Source organism: Nannobrachium achirus (genome assembly GCF_963921795.1).
Source record: "Nannobrachium achirus genome assembly, chromosome: 10".
Lineage (NCBI taxonomy): Eukaryota > Metazoa > Chordata > Actinopteri > Myctophiformes > Myctophidae > Nannobrachium > Nannobrachium achirus.
In genome coordinates this window covers 46,931,991-46,952,356 of record NC_137819.1, presented here as the reverse complement: position 1 = coordinate 46,952,356, position 20,366 = coordinate 46,931,991, and the positions used below count along the sequence as shown (strand labels likewise).

General features: G+C 42.8%; 1 protein-coding gene across 1 annotated transcript in view; it reads left to right on the top strand.

Annotated features, from left to right (window-relative positions):
• Window positions 1-7,977: 7,977 nt before the first annotated feature.
• kcnh8 (potassium voltage-gated channel, subfamily H (eag-related), member 8) overlaps window positions 7,978-20,366 on the top strand; it is a gene marked incomplete at both ends in the record, with an annotated part of 118,122 nt that continues 105,733 nt past the window's right edge. Inside the window, one exon of the mRNA XM_080735539.1 lies at window positions 7,978-8,053. Coding sequence (XP_080591665.1) covers window positions 7,978-8,053 — 76 coding nt within the window. The remainder of the gene's footprint in view (window positions 8,054-20,366) is intronic.

Here is a 20,366-nt window from a genome sequence, read left to right as displayed (position 1 = left end):
ACAAATGCACGAAGAGTCACATAGCGTTAAGGTGAACTCCTAACGCTATGGACCAGAGCTACGACGTTACAAACAAGTCCTTTTCCTTCAGCTGTCCCTACTCCCTATCCACCATGTAGGAGCTCCTCTGTAGTTGTGAGGTGGATGTCCCTCTTTAGCTGGTCCCCAAAGGTCAACCTTCTTCTCCCCCCCGAGGTAGTGCCCTAGTTCTTGGGCTCTCATGGTACAGTCAGGCAGGTGACAAGCTCAGGGTGTCAGACACAGTGGGCAATAAGCTTCAGATCATGGTCCTTGATCTTGTCTGTCACTCTCAGCATGTCGTTGTAAAGGTCGATATCCCACACAAGTCAGTCTCCAGTGTCCAGTGACCTATTGGCTGTGGTTGTGAGGGACCACATCTCTGAGCCATGTAGGACTGACGAAATAGTGACCTTGGTTTTCCCCACGTTGAGTTGCAATTTTATCATGAGAAATTCATCAGATATTTCTCCACTGACAACAGAAAGGTGTGTCATCGACTAAGTTCAGGTCACTGATGTACAGTGGAGATAACTGACGACTATATAGGACACTATCACTTGCCACTTTATTGAGCCGTGCGCCAGAAAGGTAATGGTTTTTATCATGCCCTCTGGTGCTATCCAGTGAGTAGCAAAAGTGTATTATTTTATTTTTTACTAAAGTCGAGAGACTGCGCTGCCGGCGATATGAAACAAATGCCTGACGGAGAACTCCTAACGCTATGGACCAGAGCTAGTTATGTTGCAACTACACAGGCAGCCCTGACATGACTGATGGAGTGTTCTTTTAACAGAAATTTAATTAAAGCTCTATTATGTCATTTCTTTGGAGGATAATAGTTATTTTGTCCAATCTGTATGGTAGAGTATGTTAATACAATATAACTTATAGAATTGGGGTTGTTGTATTTGATCTCCCTACTCTTCTATTGAGACATTTAGATCCAGTGTCTAGATTGGACACAACCTTTGACAAATTCGGCTCAAACATGGGAAAAAATGTTTTCTACTATGCTGCCACCGCAATGTGGGATGACCTACCAACCAAAATCCATTAAAGATCTCGACTCCCTATACCCAAACTCTAAACTAAACTAAAAGAGTGGCTGACCTCAAAATACAAGTGCAGTAGCATTTCTCTGTATACAATGTACCTGTGGATGCTGCAGAGTTTTCCACCAATATGTATTGTTGTATTGTATTATATTGTATACAGAGATACGCAGACAAGAGACAATACAATACAATTTGTATTGTCTCTTGTCTGCGTATCTCTGTACACCACAGTGTCAGGCGTGACGCCTGACACTGTGGTTCCCCTGACACATCACTGTGACAACACAGGTGATATCACAGTTGACATCACCTACAGTATGTAAAAGTCCATATTACATACATCACTGGCCAGATGGTAGGGTAGAACAGAAAAGTTGTATAGTGCAGCTTTAACTCTCTGGATTGTACAACCACACAGTCTTCTGTTGGCTACAATAGCAGCTAACAGGACTGCATCCATAGTGTCATAGACTTGCATCCTGCATCCTAGATTTGTCTTTAAACAGGCTTGAGCGTTTTGATGTAGATTGGGTGCTCAAATCACTTGTCAGCCGTCACCTGTCGTTAAAGGCTGCCTTGCATTCCGCTGTTTTATTGAGTCTGACTGTATTGAATATTTGATGCCTAAATCATTTTTTAATATCACCAGGAGTGTACACAGTCACATTCTGAGTGATAATTTGACTAATTAAATTAATGCTCTGCGTTTTGCTGTGCATGAAAAAAACAAAGAGAAGTGCAGGCGAACAGCACAATTATCCACGTTTGATCCTGACTTTACTGAGAGGACACTCTGGGACACAATGACTCACCCACCACTCAACTGGCTCCTCACTCCAAACTAAAGTATGGCACGCACACACGCACGCACGCACATATGTACGCACATACGCACGCACGCACGCACTCTCACTCACTCACTCTCACACACGCACACACACACACACACACACACACATCTGCACACTCACCTGCACAAGCTCTTGCCCATACATGTGCATAATGTGACAAAGAGGAGCGTGTGCTGATTGCACACTCACAGGTCTGCAAACAAAGATATGCAGATTTGCTCACAAAAATAGGAGCATTTGCTGACACATGATGCAGCTACATAAACACATGCATAGATAAAAAGGGTTTATTTTCAGAGCAGTGATCAGGCATAAGTGTAAGTAAGCACTTAATTAAGCAGGTGAAGCTTCGCTGTGGGTTGTCTGTCTGTTTAAATTTCATCAGCTGACACTTTTATTGGAGTATCATTATGTACAGTACGTCACAACTTCCCTATGGCTTATGGTGGGCGCCTGGGCACAGGGGCATCACAGGGGGGGGGGGGGGGGCTATTGAAAAATAACAGATATACAAGCTCCCAGCACAGCACATCTTTGAATATATGTATTTTTTTAAGCGAAGGTTTGTAACTCAAATTTTGCTTCTGGGGTGACCCTGGAAGGAACTAAATATTTTGAGATGGGGGTCCATTGCCAAATACATATAATTTTGGGGGTCCTTCAAATGAAAAGGTTTGAGCACAACTGACATAGAAATATAGGTTTTTCAAAAGCCTTAGAAGGATTTGAAATATTCAAAGACTTGCACACATTTTCACAATTTTTCAAAAATAGCAGATCTACAAGCTCGCAGTGTCGCGCTGTGAGCTTGTATATCTGCTATTTTTCAATAGTTAAAGCACAAATGAATAAGCAATAATGCGTTCCCATGGGTTAAACCCCCTCCCCCTATGAAGAACATTCATGGGGGGCCCGCAGTGAATCCTTGTACCCAGGGCGCAGAATTTGGTGCGACACCCCTGGGCACTGTGGGCAATCCTGTGTGTGTGTGTGTGTGTGTGTGTGTGTGTGTGTGTGTGTGTGTGTGTGTGTGTGTGTGTGTGTGTGTGTGTGTGTGCGTGTGCGTGTGTGTGTGTGCGTGTGCACGTGTGTGTGTGTGTGTGTGCGCGTGTGTGTGTGCGTGTGCACGTGTGTGTGTGTGTGCGTGTGTGTGTGTGTGTGTGTGTGTGTGTGCACGTGTGTGTGTGTGTGTGTGTGTGTGTGTGTGTGTGTGTGTGTGTGTGTGCATGTATGTGCGTGGGTAGGTGGGTGAATTGACAATTGTCACTAAAACAGACACTTGATGCTGGTTGAGGATATGATGAGTAGGAGATGAGCAGCACTTGACTCCAGTGAGGTGTTACTGGTAGCAGTTGGACTGACCCAGTTTACCGGTTACCTGTTTTGTCGTGTCCTTGTGCATGTGTGCCTGCCTATACACACATGGATTTGTCAATTGCGACCGCAGGTGCAGTTTAGTATGTGAGCAGTCACAGCTTGTATCTCTGTCACGCCTGACACTATGGTTCCCCTGAAACATCACTGTGACATCACAGTGGTGTGGCTGGTTCAGACAGGGATCTTGTATGGGCATAATAAGGACCACTAACAGAATCCCTTTTATGCCCATATACTGTATGGAGATCCCTGATGTCATCAATATTAAGCCCATATCAGGACTTCATATGGGAATGCCCATGGAGGAAGACACACCAATACTGTGGTGGAATTCAGATCAATCAATAATCAATGAGAAAATGAGGAGACAAGACAATGTATTAGGGGGTGGTGGTCAAGTTTATGTAAACATGATATCATGGACAGAAGTACAGTTTAACACACTGGGCAGTGGTAAAGTAGTTCTGCCAAGAATAATGGTCAGACACTAAGTTATACTGTGTGGCTTCAAGGCCTCTGGGACAAGCTGTACCATAACAAGATAGGCTTTACCAAAACAATAGCTACTCAGTCAGTCTTAGTGCGATATAGACTATTACAAGCTATCCAGTAGGCTATCAATGATGTATCATTAGAGCTAGATATTAATATAAATCAATGAACACATGATCTACTCTATAACGTCATACATGATTGATTATAATCATGATAATTTCTAATCTACTACACAGCCCATATCTGTGTGGCTGGTTCAGACAGGGATCTCCATGTATGGGCATAAAAGGGATTTATGTATGATGTCAGATGTGATAGACATCATAGGATTTTCAGGTGGAAAAATGTAAACTTCTACCTTCTTTTTTCAATTGAAAATTTAAAACGGGTAAAAATGACACGAACAGAACTTAAGGGTTAATATTCACCATTCTCCATGTAAGGGCACAACAGGACTGACACAGAGATCTCCATATGTGGCCAATCTGGCCATTATGTATTAGAAGTGTGAATCGCGTCACGGCAACCACACTTGCAATTTCCCAGAATTGCATCTTTCTAGTTAGCTTATTTGTATGGATGTTTTGGAATTAAATTTCAGTTATAGCCTGTACTGCAGGGGTATTCAACTGGCGGCCCGCGGGCCAAATGCGGCCCGCGGGGACCTTCCTTGTGGCCCCTGGAGCAATTTTGAAAAAAAAAAAAAAAAAAAAAAGATTTTTGAAAAAAAAAAAAAAAAAATCTTTCGTGGAGACTAATGAACGTTATAGGTATGGTTTGCGCGATATGGAACGTGAGCTTCATTTTACCATAATCACAGTAATCCCTAATTATATTCCATCATATTCAAGTGAAGAGACTCCAGTCAGAGCACTGCAGCAGAGTGGAGTGTGTGTCTGCGACCCACCTGATCCTCGTTGAGCATCGTTAAAGCATCAAAGAAGGCAATTGTGTGTGCACTGTCAATAAGGTCGACATCTACTCTAAGATTAGCCTCGCAACAGCCAGACTCGTCCGAGAAAGGAAGCACATTGGTGATGACGTAGCTCGGGATGGCTTGCGAGGCTACTCTAAGATAGCATCAAAGCCAGGTTGGCCATCACTAGTGTGATGTAGTTAGCACTAGGTTTTAAACAAGAAAGCATGTGTACAGTTGTCAACTTGAACATAAATTAAGCACATTAACATGAAAAGTATTCTACTTGAAAAGTATTCTGCTTTGCAATGTAGTTAGATGAAAATGTGCTTGTTTGTGAAAATGTACTTAGTGAAAATGTGGTCGTGCCCGTTGTTTCAAGTGTTCATTAGATTTATAGCTGGGGGGGGGGGGGGGGGGGGGGGGTGGATACGTTAGTGCGGCCCCCGGCCCCTTGGGTTTCTGTCAATGTGGCCCCCTGGACAATTTTGTTGAATACCCCTGCTGTACTGCATTCGTTTCTCTCTATATCCAAAATGTGTGCAGGTTTTATCATTAGGCCTACTAGGACACAGAGAACCACATGAAGGCGCTGTTATGCAGCTAATCATTTTCAGTCAGGTTGCACAAGATGTCAGTGTTTCCCAGCTCTAGCCTGCACCCCTGGCTGGAGACCTGGAGACTGGAGTGGGGCCTTTTTTCTACTACTTGTTCTGATTTGCATCAACTTTACATAGCAGCGTTGAAGTATACTAGTACGTACCAGAAGCATCATCATGTGTACAGTATGTGAAGTGACACACTGACTTCAGTTCAGTCTGTGTGACCATGGATGGATGTAGACTATATTGACACGCCGGGTCTCTATGCCTTAATCTTAACAGCAGGGGGCGGCAGAAACTCGTTTTACTCGCCTCCACATTGCTTGGAGACAGTCGGGTCTGCTGTTTGAGGAGGTGTCAGGCATAATCGCCTATAACATTTTCGCCAGGTCTTTTCGCGGGGCACTTTTGCCGTGGAGGAGAGTCTTTTCACCTACCTGTCTGAGCCATTTCGCCTACCCTCAATTCTGCTGTCAGACTGTCCATGTTTTCATATTATCTCTTTGTCATTTAAATATTATAGTGACTGTGACAGTGGTGTTACATGTCAAACCTACACACAGCAGCTATGCACTCCATAGTAATCACATAAATACAGAGCTATTGGAATCAGGTGCGCCCAAATAATTAATTATTTGGGCGTAATGTCCCGATACTATACATTCTTTGGTGCAGTATTGAACAGTATTGTAAAATGAACAGTATTGTAGGCCTATATTGTTTTAACATTAGGCTATACAAAATATCTATATATGTAGGCTATTAGCCTATATAGGTCTATATAAGATATGCTACACCTAAATAGCCTATAGAATCAACCTTGCCTGTCAACAGGCATAAAAAACTATTTTGCCATTTTTTAGGAATAAAATGTGATGTAAATAATAAATGTCAAGTAAACTGTTAGATTCACTTGACACCACTGTCACAGTCGCTATAATATTTAAATGACAAAGAGATAATTTGCAAACATGGACAGTCTGACAGCAGAATTGAGGGTAGGCGAAATGGCTCAGACAGGTAGGTGAAAAGACTCTCCTCCAAGGCGAAAATGCCAGGCGAAAGGACCAAATGCGTGTAGGCGAATATGTTATAGGCGAAAGTGCTGGTGACCTTTGAGGATACTGAGGAATGGATGAGTTGGAAACCTGTCGGGGAATGTCGATCAAACATGCATCAGTGACCTAATGACCAGTGCCGTTTAAAAAAGATTGAGTTTATAATTTACTGTCTGTTTTAAGGGTTCAGTAAAATGTGCCTACCCCAAGCAAAGCTTATCTCAGCTAAGTGTGTTGTTGTCTCAAGTTATTCGATTTCTCTTGCATCTTCACTTTCCTTCTGATAAATTGTTCTGTCTCTTTTGCGATGTAGGTACACTGTGCGCGCACGTGCTGCGTGTGTGTGTGCCTGCCTGAAAATCTACACTGGGCGCAAATAGGCCTATATATTTATGTAGCCTACAAGAATAGTCAAATATGCCCTAGTAGCCTAGGCTAGCCAAAAGAAAGCAAACCCATGCCCAAATCCTCAAACAAATGTGTATTGGTCCACTCAATTTGACATTCGTAACTCTAAGAAGGCTTTGTTGAATGAACACAAGATTTTACTACGCTGTGGCTTCAGGTTATTCTGGTCAACAACTTCTGACCTCTCCACAGTGAAACAGCCCGCTTTGCTCTCTCTCCGCTCTCCGTTGTTGTTGATAGTGATGGATGTGTGCAGTGCAACCATTGCGCGTTGTGGAGAGACGATCATTGAAACCCAGCGCATAATAATGGCCCCGCTGACAGACTCTCCCTGGCTTTTATACCTGAAGCCAGTGGTGGAAAAAAAAGTAATCACTTTCTTTTGCTTTAGTAAAAGTATCAATAGGCCTTCTGCAATGTAGAAATACTAATTTACAAGTAAAGTAAACGTCCAGAAATCAACTTTTACTTTCAGTAAAAGACAAGTAGCTACAACATTAATGTATATCAAAATGTAGGCCTACTTATAGCCTACCAAAGGTAGCTACTTATTATGCGGAGTGTCTCATTTCTAGTTTTCAAATGTATTTTAACATTTAAACATTATTTTGAAAATAGCAGATCTACAAGCTCAGGCATTGTGTGCTTGTAGGTCGGCTTTTCAAATGGCCGAAATGTAGGGTTGAAGTGCTTAATGTTGCCTATATTTTGTAATAATAATCAATCTACAAAGTAACTAGCCTAGTAACTAAAGTTTTCAAATAATTGCAGTGGAGTAAAAGTTACCTACAATATTTGGATCCGAGATGTAGTGGCGGAGTAGATTTTGGAAATTGGAAATACTGCAAGTATAAAGTAAAAATACCTCAAAATTGTACTTAAGTACGTAAGTACGTAAGTAAATGTACTCGGTTACTTTACCACTGCTTTTATACGGTATAGTACCTGAACCACACCTGCGGACACCCTCTCTCTCCACACGCAACAACACAACAGGGGGGGCTCCGTATTGCCTTCACGCGGGGGCGCGCATCGCATGCACTCTGCACAGTGGATAGGGATCTGGTTGAGCCGAGTTGAACCGGGCATCTTCCCCAGCCTACACGCGGTTTGGTGGCGTTAATGGGAGCCTCTGAGCGACTCGAAGCTTCTCCTCCGTAACTTTGATGGGGACTTGGACAACAGGAAAGGAAAATGCCTGTGATGAAGGGATTATTAGCGCCTCAGAACACCTTCCTGGACACCATAGCCACGCGCTTTGACGGCACTCGTAAGTTTTGTTTTCACCCCTCTGGTCGTCTCAGTAGCCTACTAGCCTGATACTTGAAAGAGTTTATAGATCCTATATGAAACGGAGCTTTCGGCTGCTTTGTTATCATCTTTTCTTTTCTTTCTTTTTTTTTCTTTTTTAATTGTCTGAGCCTAGAGCATTGATTACATTACATTAGATTAATAAGTAATGTGTGAATGCTGGGGACTGTGATGGTATAGTGTGCAGACATAGCCTTTAAAGCTGTCATTTATAAAGTAAAACAAACAAACAAACAAACAAAGGGGGAAAAAAAGAAAAGTAAAAAAGAAAAAAAAATCACCCCTTTTTCTGGTTCTGATTTCGGCATGGGTTTTGTTTCCGCTGCAATTTGCAAATGTATTTCATGGAACACCTTCAGGGCGGCGTCATCACAGACCCTTCTGGTTCTACTGAGAGTTTTTAAGTCCTCCTGTTAAACCTTAAGCAGAAACACAGCAGAAGCTCCATGTCTGCAGCAGCCAAGGGTTTAGTTTCTCCATCTGAGATATCAGCACCATGGACAGTGGCAGAGTTGACTCCATGCGCTCCAAACCACACACACAGCACAGACACACACACACACACACACACACACACACACACACACACACACACACACACACACACACACACACACACACACACACACACACACACACACACACACACAGACAACAACATTCCGTCAACTTGTACAGCTGGCAGGCTGCACCAAGTTAGAGGACATGTCTGTATGTTTTCCAGATTACACCTAAATAAATGTGTTTTGTGCCACTGTCTGCCACACATCTGAACCACATGAGTCCCATGGTGAGAGCGATTTTCCTATCACCTTTGGCTTTTGCATAGAGATAGGCACAAATTAATTGGTTTAGCTCTGGGCAATGGCATTAAACCATAACTTTTAAATGAACACGTTACACACACCTCTGTCTTTTGTATGGTTCTCGGTATAATGAGCAACTTCTGTACCACAGACACATTAACTGTTTCTTTTACAGTGCTTTGTTGCTCCACATTACAACAACTGACTGCCTACATGTGTCTCCCCCATGAAGTCCAGTGCTGAGTCTGCTCAGCTTCTGTTCTTATACTCTCACACAAATTAGGCTAAATGATAGGAATTTGATGATGATGTGAATTCAACTGTAGTGTTGCAGCTTGGTAGATGATAAAATAAGTTCATCGTCTTTGCATTTAGATTTTAACCTACAATAAAATTCCCCTATATATGCTACTTTGGGAAGGAGTCAGTGGTCGGATTTTAACCACGTAATTCCTATTTTATACAGTGTGAGGTTGTAGATTGAATTATTTACACTATTTTTGAAAAGTCTAAAGATATTTCAAAAAATGCTACCAATGATTACATTCCCAAAGTGATTTAGGAAAATATAGCTGAAGCCAGGCTACTTTAAACTCGGGTAAATATTTCTGTTACCTAATTTTTTTAAATTGTTTTTGACTATTAGGAAGTAACTAAGGCACTCTCTTTCACTTTCCTTTTCCAGCTGTCTCTATCCCTGTCTCATATCTGTCAGTATGTCTCTCCTCTCTCATTCTCTCTGTTTTCTCTCTTCCTATCCCTCCCTCTCCTCCTGTGCAACATCTCCCTGCTCTAGTTTGGTTGAGCCGCTTGATAAATGACCGTGTGCATCACGACACTAACAATAGACGTGCATCTATATTCGGGTCTCCCTATAAGCAAATATGTTTTTCTGGTTCTTCTGGTATGTGCAAGTTGTGCACATCATACCCACGTGCTCAGGTGTAGGTAGATAGGATCGCAGAAGCAGACATTTTGTCCCTTGGACAGGTATTCCATTCTAGTAGCTTTCCAGGGGGAATTATAGAGTGCTATAGTGCAGTGGTTCACACAACGCGTTGCGAGCTTGCTGTTGATTGTCTTTTTTTATAGCCGAAGAAATTTGCTGGGTACCCGATGGAACCACCTCATGGACCATTGGGGGTTCCCGTACCACACTTTGAGTACCAGTGCCTCAAATTGTCCCATGCTCCCTTGCAAGTCAACCACTGTCCTTGAGGACAGCAGGAATTAACAATGACCTAGGCTATGAGATTGGTTGAGGGCTGAGAGGCAGCAGTGCTTGACGGGACAAATTGGGTGGTGATAGAATGGCCAAGTAGAAATAGGAGGGGAAGACCCTGAAATCACGGCAAGATCATGTCTCTGACATCATCAGTGCCCCGGGGCAGGTGGCAAGACAGAGGCCTGGACGATTACTGGAACAATGGATGGGGTGGAAATGAGAATTTGCTGCAGGGTTATTTGGTTGGATTAGATTTTCTGCTGGGAACCCAACTGGCCTTAAGCATGAAAACATCGCTTTTATACAAACAAAAACAAACAAGTAAACTCTGTATTGCATTGTGTACACACGAACAAAACAAAAAATTGATGCCTTACACAGCAGGGACCCCACTACCTGATACCTATTGGTTGTTATTCTACCTATAATGTGTTTGATAAAGGAATGCTCTTCTACCAATCTCTAAGGCTTTGCAGGACATCATTTGTGCCTGTAGTTTTATTGGCAAAATGTCTATCTCTCACCAAATTTTGTTGCCCCTAAAATAGCTCTTGGTTTCTTTGTATAATGAACGTTGTAACATAAACACTTTTGTCTATGTCATTCACAGTCAAACACCCTTAGCGTATTATGCATTTCAGTCACTGGGGTGAAATACAGTAAACAAACCTCAAGACAATTCTGCCTTATTCACTGCCATTTAGATACTTCCTATCTCTCGCTAGCTGCATTGCCGAGCAATAGTTCATCTGACTGTCAATTAAGGTTTGGGCTAACTGCTTCAATGCTTCCATAGGCAAATAAGCAGCTTTGCATTGAATTATACACACCGTGTTTGTCATAATGGCATGGCCAGTGGTGGACAATGTATTCAACCCAATACTTGAGTCAATTTATAGATACTTGACAAATATTACTCAAATAAGTAAAAAGTTGCTCAGTCAAAATCTTTAAATAGAATACTAGTATGTCTCAGATTGTGCTAAAATACTAGACGTAAACTGGAGAAACAGGGGGCTGCTGTTGAAAAGGAGAACAAGCAGCTAAGGGAAACCTTGCTGGACCTCCAGTGCAGAGACAATAGTGTATTCTCTGAACTCCCAGAGAATACAAACACGAGACAGCGAATCTGTTGTTTGGTCATTTATAACTGAACAGTAATTGTTGTCTATAGTGTGGTTGGGACAATAGACATAATATTGGCCAACTGGATTGTACGTCAACGTCGCTGACATATTGGTCCGACTAACTTGCCATAACTCCACTGCAAATGGAAATATGCAGTATAAGTATCTGAAGACTGGGTTCGAATCTACCGTGGTGCATCTGGCTTTGTTGGCGTCTATATGAATACAATTGGCCCATGGGAGGGTTGCCCTCCCACCTGTCAGTGTCTCTATGTCGTCCTGGTGGGGGCTCCCTCACTGGCAGGTGAGTCAGTAGAATACAACAGCAGTGACACAGAAATGTGTGTGGGGAAAAATCAATTGGCATCACAACTTAAAATTAGTTTTGTTCTGTTTTATAATACAAGATTAGAGTCGAATTGATAAAAAAAAAGCTTATGTATTCGATACATTCAGTTTTTCATATCAATACATTGCTGTAAAGTTTTCACAATGCATTTACAGACCCTTGTAACTGTGTGAAACCACCCACTGTAGCATGCTCTGACTCACCTTTGGAACCACTACAAAATACAAAGCCTATAGAAACATTACTATTTCTATCCATTTGATGTACTATCTTGTGCTGTCCTTGCTGATTGTAAATCGCTCTGGATAGAAATGCAATCGAATCAACAAAAAGGAAGACACAGTAGACATTCGATGAACACAGTAAACATTTTCAATTATATGAAGTCTTTCTCATTCCTGAAATCTCAATCATTGACTTGAGATACTGTATGGCCATGGGTGTTTGTGAGACTCATAGTGCTGGTCAGACTCAATGCATTCACTGCATTCAGCTTATTCAGCGCATTCAGTGCATTCGGTCTCCAGTGCTCCTTCATAATAGGATATATTGTGCCTTGGATTTATCTCAGAAGGAAACTTGTTGTTCCTTCCAAAGAATATATTCCTGCGTTCCTGTCCTTGTTTTTAGCAAGTTCTTTTTCCCACTCTGTGAATGTGAGAGAAAGTGATTCTCATAGTTATTTCTTTTCATTTCTTGTCATTTTTTTAAACTTCAGTTATCTAAAAAATAAATGATATGATACAACATCATACTGCAAACACCAATGGTTTATTTATTCAGTTTTCACCTTCAGACCTTCAGAAAATGAGCATTTGTGAATTGACAAAAAAACAGAACTCCTGAGTGGAGGAGTGAACAAGTGCACACTCGACAAGCAGGATGTCAAATCAAGCATCATCAATACAGAGTCATATTGGCACAGACACTGTTCAGGGGTCTGCCATGAGAACAGTCACACAAGGAGCCATTTGTGGACCCCAGAGGTCCCCTAAGGGCCCCAAGACCCCCCAAAAAACACGGCTGTAACTAACATTAGTGTTACAGCAGTATTTAACAATTCAAATGGACATAACCCAGAGAACATTGCTCTGCAGCGCAATATACTGTAGGACTAGAAGGGCTGAACATTGTGTTATGAAACAGGTTTTAGTGTCCAGGTACTAATATATGACTAAATAGGCATATTTCTTGCAGTGGAGTTATGACAACACCCGGACCAATATCAGCGACATTGATGTACAATCATGGCCAATTTTGCGGCATCTATATATTATGTCTATCTATAGTCTCAACCACACAGTATACAACAATTACTGTTCCATGATAAATTGCCAAATAGAAGATTCAGTCTGTGTTTGGATTCTCTGGGGGTCCAGACCAGAGAAGACAGTATTGTCTCTAATGGAGCTTTATTAGAGGTCCAGCCAAGTTTTGCTGAGCTGCTTGTTCTCCTTTTCAATAATAGCCACCTTTTTCTCCACAGTTTGCGTCTAGCCTTTTAGCACCACAGTGTGAGACATCAAATCATAAATTTGCATCTGTCTATAGGCTGGTTCTGAGCTTGCCCATTTTTCTCTCTCATATTGTGCGGGCAGAAAGAAAGTACTTTCCTGTTATTAAAAGAAATGCAGACAACCACGAGAAGCTGTGCTGTTCAGACTCATGCATTTTAATTTATTTTCAGGTATTTTCACCTTGGAAATATTGTATGCTGCCATTTGAGGCCCATTAAAAGCATCCTATATGGTCACTTAAAATTCACAAGGTTACAGTAGTTCTTGCATATGGAACAGGAAGAGAAGTCTACTATATAGTGCATCTGGCTACATACATTTAAAACGTAAAACAACTTATTTGACCCAACAATGACTGCTGCCCTTGCTGCTGCTGACGAGTGGCAGTCCACAAAGCTGTGCTTCTTTTATTGTTATTTTGTCATTTACACTATACCATCTTTTAAGCCTTTCTGTGGTACACTCTGGGTATAAGATTTTGCCGGACACAACAGGCTTATGAGCTCCTATTCACATCTTGTGATTGGCGGGTGTAACTCTGTGGTCAATACAACAACGAGAAATGGCTACTCTTTGTCCACAAAGAAGTGAGGAAAATCACCTACCGGTATATACTGTAAGGGGGCAGAAATACAGAGAAATTGGCTTAAGCCAAAACCACATCATTAAGCTCTGACTCACAAGCATCAGGTTCCTTCTGCAGTTTTGTCAGTCTCCACTGTCACTGTCGATGACATATGCTGTATATGAGTGCACTGAATGTGTCACATTCAGTGACACTTGTGAGAACGGACAAACGGACATCGGCTTAAGCCAGAACCACATAAACGACTCCCGAGCATAAGCTTGAATTGTCCAATGGATTAAGACCAAAACAGACGAGTTGAGGGCAACGATGTATTTGAGCATTGATTGTTTGTGAGATTATAATGTCTTTAAGACAACATGAGACATTCTACTGAGATCGACCTGTAGACCACTCAAAGGAGTAGTTCACCAAAGAAATAAGACTTTTTATCGCATGCCAAAGCGAATCATTTGGTGACCGCTGGGAAGATGCTAATGTCGCCAGTAGGAGACTCTGCAAGTGTCCTACCGGAAACATTAGCATCTTTCTGCCAGTCATTCTTTGGGTGAACTACTCCTTTAGTGCAGAACGGCTCTCTGTGTTTTTCGTAACAATCCAGGGAGTGGTGTTTGCTTCTGACGGAAATAACTGGTAATATCCACAGAGTTAAAAGTATTATATTGCCCAAAGCAAACGTGTGAGAACCTCACACGTTTATTTTGGGTAATGATGTAATTCTCATTTAAACTCTGTTACATGCACTGTGTTACTATTCACGGAATTCATGGAAGAAACAGACTGTAAACAAACACCAGAACGCATGTATGAAATTGATAGGGAAAATATGGAGTGAATGTAAAGCTGTACAAGCCTTCTATATGGATAAACTGTATTAACGTGTAGTACCGTATTGTAAATGAACCCCCCACCCCCCTGTTCTCAACATCTCATTGCTGCTAAGTTTTCCTTTTGCTGTTAACGCAGACAATGTATAGATGTATATTATCTTATCGCAGATACTTCATTTTCTGCTTATAACTGTAGTGAGTGAGTGTCAATACAACCTTCTTCGTGATCCTTGACTCTTGATTATTTTCTGTATGTGCATGTCCAAGTATAGGGTCTGTTCCACAACAATATGGGGCACCTGTCTTCGTGTGGCCAATAGTTTGTGTGGCCAGTCTCAAAAGTGGTCTCAAAGTGGCCTGTATAGCCCTGTGGGGGCTTTTCACTTGCACCATGGCCAAAACATCAGCCTCCTTCTACAGTTTTGTCAGTCTATATACTGTCAGTGATGATGACATATGCATTATGAGTGTACTCAATGTGACACAAGTGTCACATTCCGTACGATCACCTTGCATTCACCGGAGCTGTTTTTGGGTTCTCTCTGCTCTGTGCACATTAAAATCTGGAGTGTTCATTTAACTCTGAGAGTATCAAAGTTAAAACCCTTATGGGTAAATCTGAGTTGAAGTCTGACTGTGTTGACTCTGGATTTTACTGTGTTCCTGTATCTCTCCCTACTCTCCCCAGGAGGGGGTTCCAGGGGGTAGTATAAGTAGTATCACAGCTATTTCAACCAATGTATCCATTTATATGTTGGCTATTCAAAAATAGCAGATCTACAAGCTCACAGCTTATACATCTGCTATCTATCACAAAACCTTGAATAGAGAAAGTTTGAGAACCACTGCTTTAGTCCATGTATTTCACATACCCTAGTCTACACATTCAGTACAGTTCAGGGAAGCAGTCACCAGGCTGGCCACAGCTATGCTACAGTACAAAGACATACAGTGTGTAAAGGAGATCTAAGCCGCCGACTTTAAGTACAAATACTTGGGAGCAAAAGACACAGACACCTGGAGCAGCTTCTTCAGTGGGATGAGAAGAGGGTCTGTGGCCAGTCTGTAAGACCAGCCACCCCCCTACACCTGTGAACTATGCAAGAAATCTTCTAAATCTACTACATGCACTGTGTTACTATTCACGGAATTCATGGAAGAAACAGACTGTAAACAAACACCAGAACGCATGTATGAAATTGATAGGGAAAATATGGAGTGAATGTAAAGCTGTACAAGCCTTCTATATGGATAAACTGTATTAACGTGTAGTACCGTATTGTAAATGAACCCCCCACCCCCCTGTTCTCAACATCTCATTGCTGCTAAGTTTTCCTTTTGCTGTTAACGCAGACAATGTATAGATGTATATTATCTTATCGCAGATACTTCATTTTCTGCTTATAACTGTAGTGAGTGAGTGTCAATACAACCTTCTTCGTGATCCTTGACTCTTGATTATTTTCTGTATGTGCATGTCCAAGTATAGGGTCTGTTCCACAACAATATGGGGCACCTGTCTTCGTGTGGCCAATAGTTTGTGTGGCCAGTCTCAAAAGTGGTCTCAAAGTGGCCTGTATAGCCCTGTGGGGGCTTTTCACTTGCACCATGGCCAAAACATCAGCCTCCTTCTACAGTTTTGTCAGTCTATATACTGTCAGTGATGATGACATATGCATTATGAGTGTACTCAATGTGACACAAGTGTCACATTCCGTACGATCACCTTGCATTCACCGGAGCTGTTTTTGGGTTCTCTCTGCTCTGTGCACATTAAAATCTGGAGTGTTCATTTAACTCTGAGAGTATCAAAGTTAAAACCCTTATGGGTAAATCTGAGTTGAAGTCTGACTGTGTTGACTCTGGATTTTACTGTGTTCCTGTATCTCTCCCTACTCTCCCCAGGAGGGGGTTCCAGGGGGTAGTATAAGTAGTATCACAGCTATTTCAACCAATGTATCCATTTATATGTTGGCTATTCAAAAATAGCAGATCTACAAGCTCACAGCTTATACATCTGCTATCTATCACAAAACCTTGAATAGAGAAAGTTTGAGAACCACTGCTTTAGTCCATGTATTTCACATACCCTAGTCTACACATTCAGTACAGTTCAGGGAAGCAGTCACCAGGCTGGCCACAGCTATGCTACAGTACAAAGACATACAGTGTGTAAAGGAGATCTAAGCCGCCGACTTTAAGTACAAATACTTGGGAGCAAAAGACACAGACACCTGGAGCAGCTTCTTCAGTGGGATGAGAAGAGGGTCTGTGGCCAGTCTGTAAGACCAGCCACCCCCCTACACCTGTGAACTATGCAAGAAATCTTCTAAATCTACTACTTTAGAAACATTTGAATAGGACTTATTGCAATAAGTATGGCACTCTCTATCCATCTGGGAGACTACATTCGGGTTATCTGATGGCCAAATGACGGCGATAGTTTAAAATGTAATACTTTTTTGCTAACTTCACATGATAGTGGAGAGCGAGACTCCCAGAGAGTCGTCGTGTTCTCTCCAGTCTCAGCCATAGTTATTAGCTTGTTCTCAGCACCAGCACCATTTCCACTCGCCAGGTAATTACTGTTGTGGTATAGGGAGAGAGAGAGAGAGAGTGTGAAATGTGCGTGCATGTGTAAAGGGGAGACAGAGAGAGGGAACAAGAGAAACAGGCAAGGTTACAGCGCTTGCGACACGTGGCTGCTTTGAGTCTTGTGAGAGAAAGTTGTTTTTGTCTCCCTCACGCATTGCGCTTGAAGAGACTCGCGCAACTGTGTGTGGGTGTGCACAAGTCTCCTGCATATCGTCGTTGTCGGGTGGAAACCCTGTGTCTCCAAAACCGTTCGTTTTGCATTTATCATTTTAAAAATGATCTAAACTAGTGAAAGCAGCCGATCTACAAGCACACAAGGCGTTGTGTGCTTGTAGATCTGCTGTTTTCACTATTTTTGTGCGACGGCCTTGTATGATGAAGCAGGGCTTTACTTTGCAAAAGAACGTACAAATTTGAAACTTGTGAGATACGAGGTTTCTGCCCGACAACGACGATATATACTGTACATGGGCACACGTGTGATCCATCTTGTGCGTTTGAGTGAAGAGACATGAGCGCACACACACACACACACACACACACACACACACACACACACACACACACACACACACACACACACACACACACACACACACACACACACACCACCGGCGCCTAACTCTGTCCCCACTAGGGGGAGCACAAATCCAGGATTTTTTTTCTTTTTCTTTTTCTTTTTTTCTTTTTTGGCGCCGCAAAGCGGCGCCGCGAAAAATCGGAGATTTGCGGTTCTAAAGTCGGCCCTGCGGTCCGCGGGGCACCCAACAAGCCAACACACAACACAACACAACCACACTGACCACAAGTCCACAACCATGACCACAGATCTGCAACCAGCAGCTACCAATATTTACAAGCAAGCAAGCATCTCATCACACGCACGCACGCACTCACTCACTCACTCACACACACACACACACACACACACACACACAAACACACACACACACACACACACACGGAGGAGGAGAGAAGAGGCTCCACAGTGAACAGTTAGTTAAATAAAGCCATGTCTTACCTTGAGAAAATGACAAGAAAATATCCAATTTTATATTGAGGTGCCCAGAAGAAAGTTCCTTGGAGGCACACAACACAACGTGCCATGTCATCCAGCTTCTTTGAACAGCGTCAAAAAGTTTAGTTCACGTATGGTAAATGTAAAAGCTATCCACATGTCCTATGGATGTCTGTAGTTAACCCCAGGTAGCATATTCCACTGTGAAACAACTGTTTCATTCTGTTATTTAGATAAAGCCATGCATGCCATGTTTGTTGTTGTGCAGCGCTCTGTCAGCCGAGGTTCAGACAGTCACTGATTGGTTGAGAAACCAGTTGTTACCTTTTCCACTGTTTGTAGCAATAACTTGGCTCGTGTCATGTGGTAACTTATTCAAATAGTCCATACAACTTCTGTGTAGATAACGATGATTTATTACTTCCAGGGCCAGGCAGGAACATACAGCATAAACGTCATGTTTTCACTATTAATCCACTTGTATTAACTTAACTTCTCACTAATATATTCTCCCCAGCATCACACCGCACATTCACTTCCGCGCCGGTCTCAAAACACAGCGTCAACGTCATCCCGTACAGACCCCTAGATAGAGAGAGTTACGTCACTTACGTTGACTCCCATAGTAAGCGTGGAAAGCCTATTTACTCTATGGTGGGAAGCTAACTTAGCCTAGCTTACTGAACCTGTTCTCATTCCTAGCGAGCCTCTGCCCCGTCCGCCCCCATTCATTTTTCACTCGCTGATAAGTAGACTAAATCACGTCTTTTTCACTCTTTTAAAAATTGTATCTACCTTAGAGAGGCCCGTGAATGCGTTACAATGGTGAAAAAGACGTGATTTGGTCTACTTCCAGCGAGTTTAAATGACTCGGCTAGAATGGGGGCGGACGGGGCAGAGGCTCGCTAGGAATGAGAACGGCTCCATGCGAAGCCACTTCCGGTCTGCGGCGAGTTCAAAGCGTGACGCCACTCTCCTTAGATCGCTCTGATCCCGTACTGCTCCTAAGCCCGCCCCCTTAAAGGCACAGGCTTGGCATATAACACAGTAGACCTATACCTCCCGCCCCCCATTCGCTGTGATTGGTTTAGAACTTAGAAGCCATGCTATGGGTGCTTCAAAGGGTCAAACAAGGCGAATTTCTGACGTTCTTCTTCTTAATCACATTTTGTGATTATATGATCGTGAATAAATAAAAGCAGGGAGGGGGAGCCGGGCTCCCCCGACTGGCAAATAGGGGGAGCCATTGCTCCACTTGGCTCTATTGAATAGGCGCCAGTGACACACACACACACACAGTGCACCGCCACTTCCCGGTCTTCTTTGAACATAAGGTAAAGAGAGTCTTTCCTTCCTCTCCACCGGTTAACTGTCTTTCAAAGCAGCCCTCTCTAATTAAACCAGGGACGTGCAGAGAATGTTAGAGAGGCATGGGAAGACATTTCTAAAAGGGCCTTTTGGTGAAAATATCTAAAATAGCAGACCTCCAAGCTCACAACGCGTCGTTCTGCGGCGCGTTGTGAGCTTGGAGGTCGGCCACACTGAACTAAGCATCATCAAGTTAATACTAGAGATATGGCATAGCCTACTACAGCACGGATTCTACAAAGAGAGGGCAATTCTTTCAACATAAGATGCTGCATTCACGTTCAGGAGAGTTTGGACAAAGTCATTCTCTTGAATGCTGCCTTCAGGTATGGCATGGAAAGAGGGCATTTGCATTTCTTTCACCATAGTGAAACTGCTTTCATGGTCTGGGGAGGGCACTTTTTACTGACGGGTAAAAGGGCAGGGGCTCAAGCCCCCTTTGATGTCTATGTGTGCGCACGTGCCTGAATTAAACTGCTGGAGGAACATCTTGGGGATCCCGACAATCATTACCAGTGGCTGGTAAATGTCTGTTTAAAAACTCACTTGGGTCTCGCATGCAACGCGGGGAATCATCACGGCCAGACGTCTGGGCCTCTTTTGTCACGGAGCAGGCAGATTATACTAAACCCATTGTTCCGTCCCACTGGCAGCCTTATGACCTTATGGTGGAATTGGGACGTTAATTACGAACTTTAAAACCCACCCAGCCTATGGGATGCCCTGGCAGCTCATCCAGCTGAACCCCCCCCCCCTCCAGCCACATTACAGTAATGCACTGTTCTGGGTTTGCTATACGCCTCAGGACCTGTGTTGCGTGTCAGTCCTTCTCTTTGCCCACCACACCATCT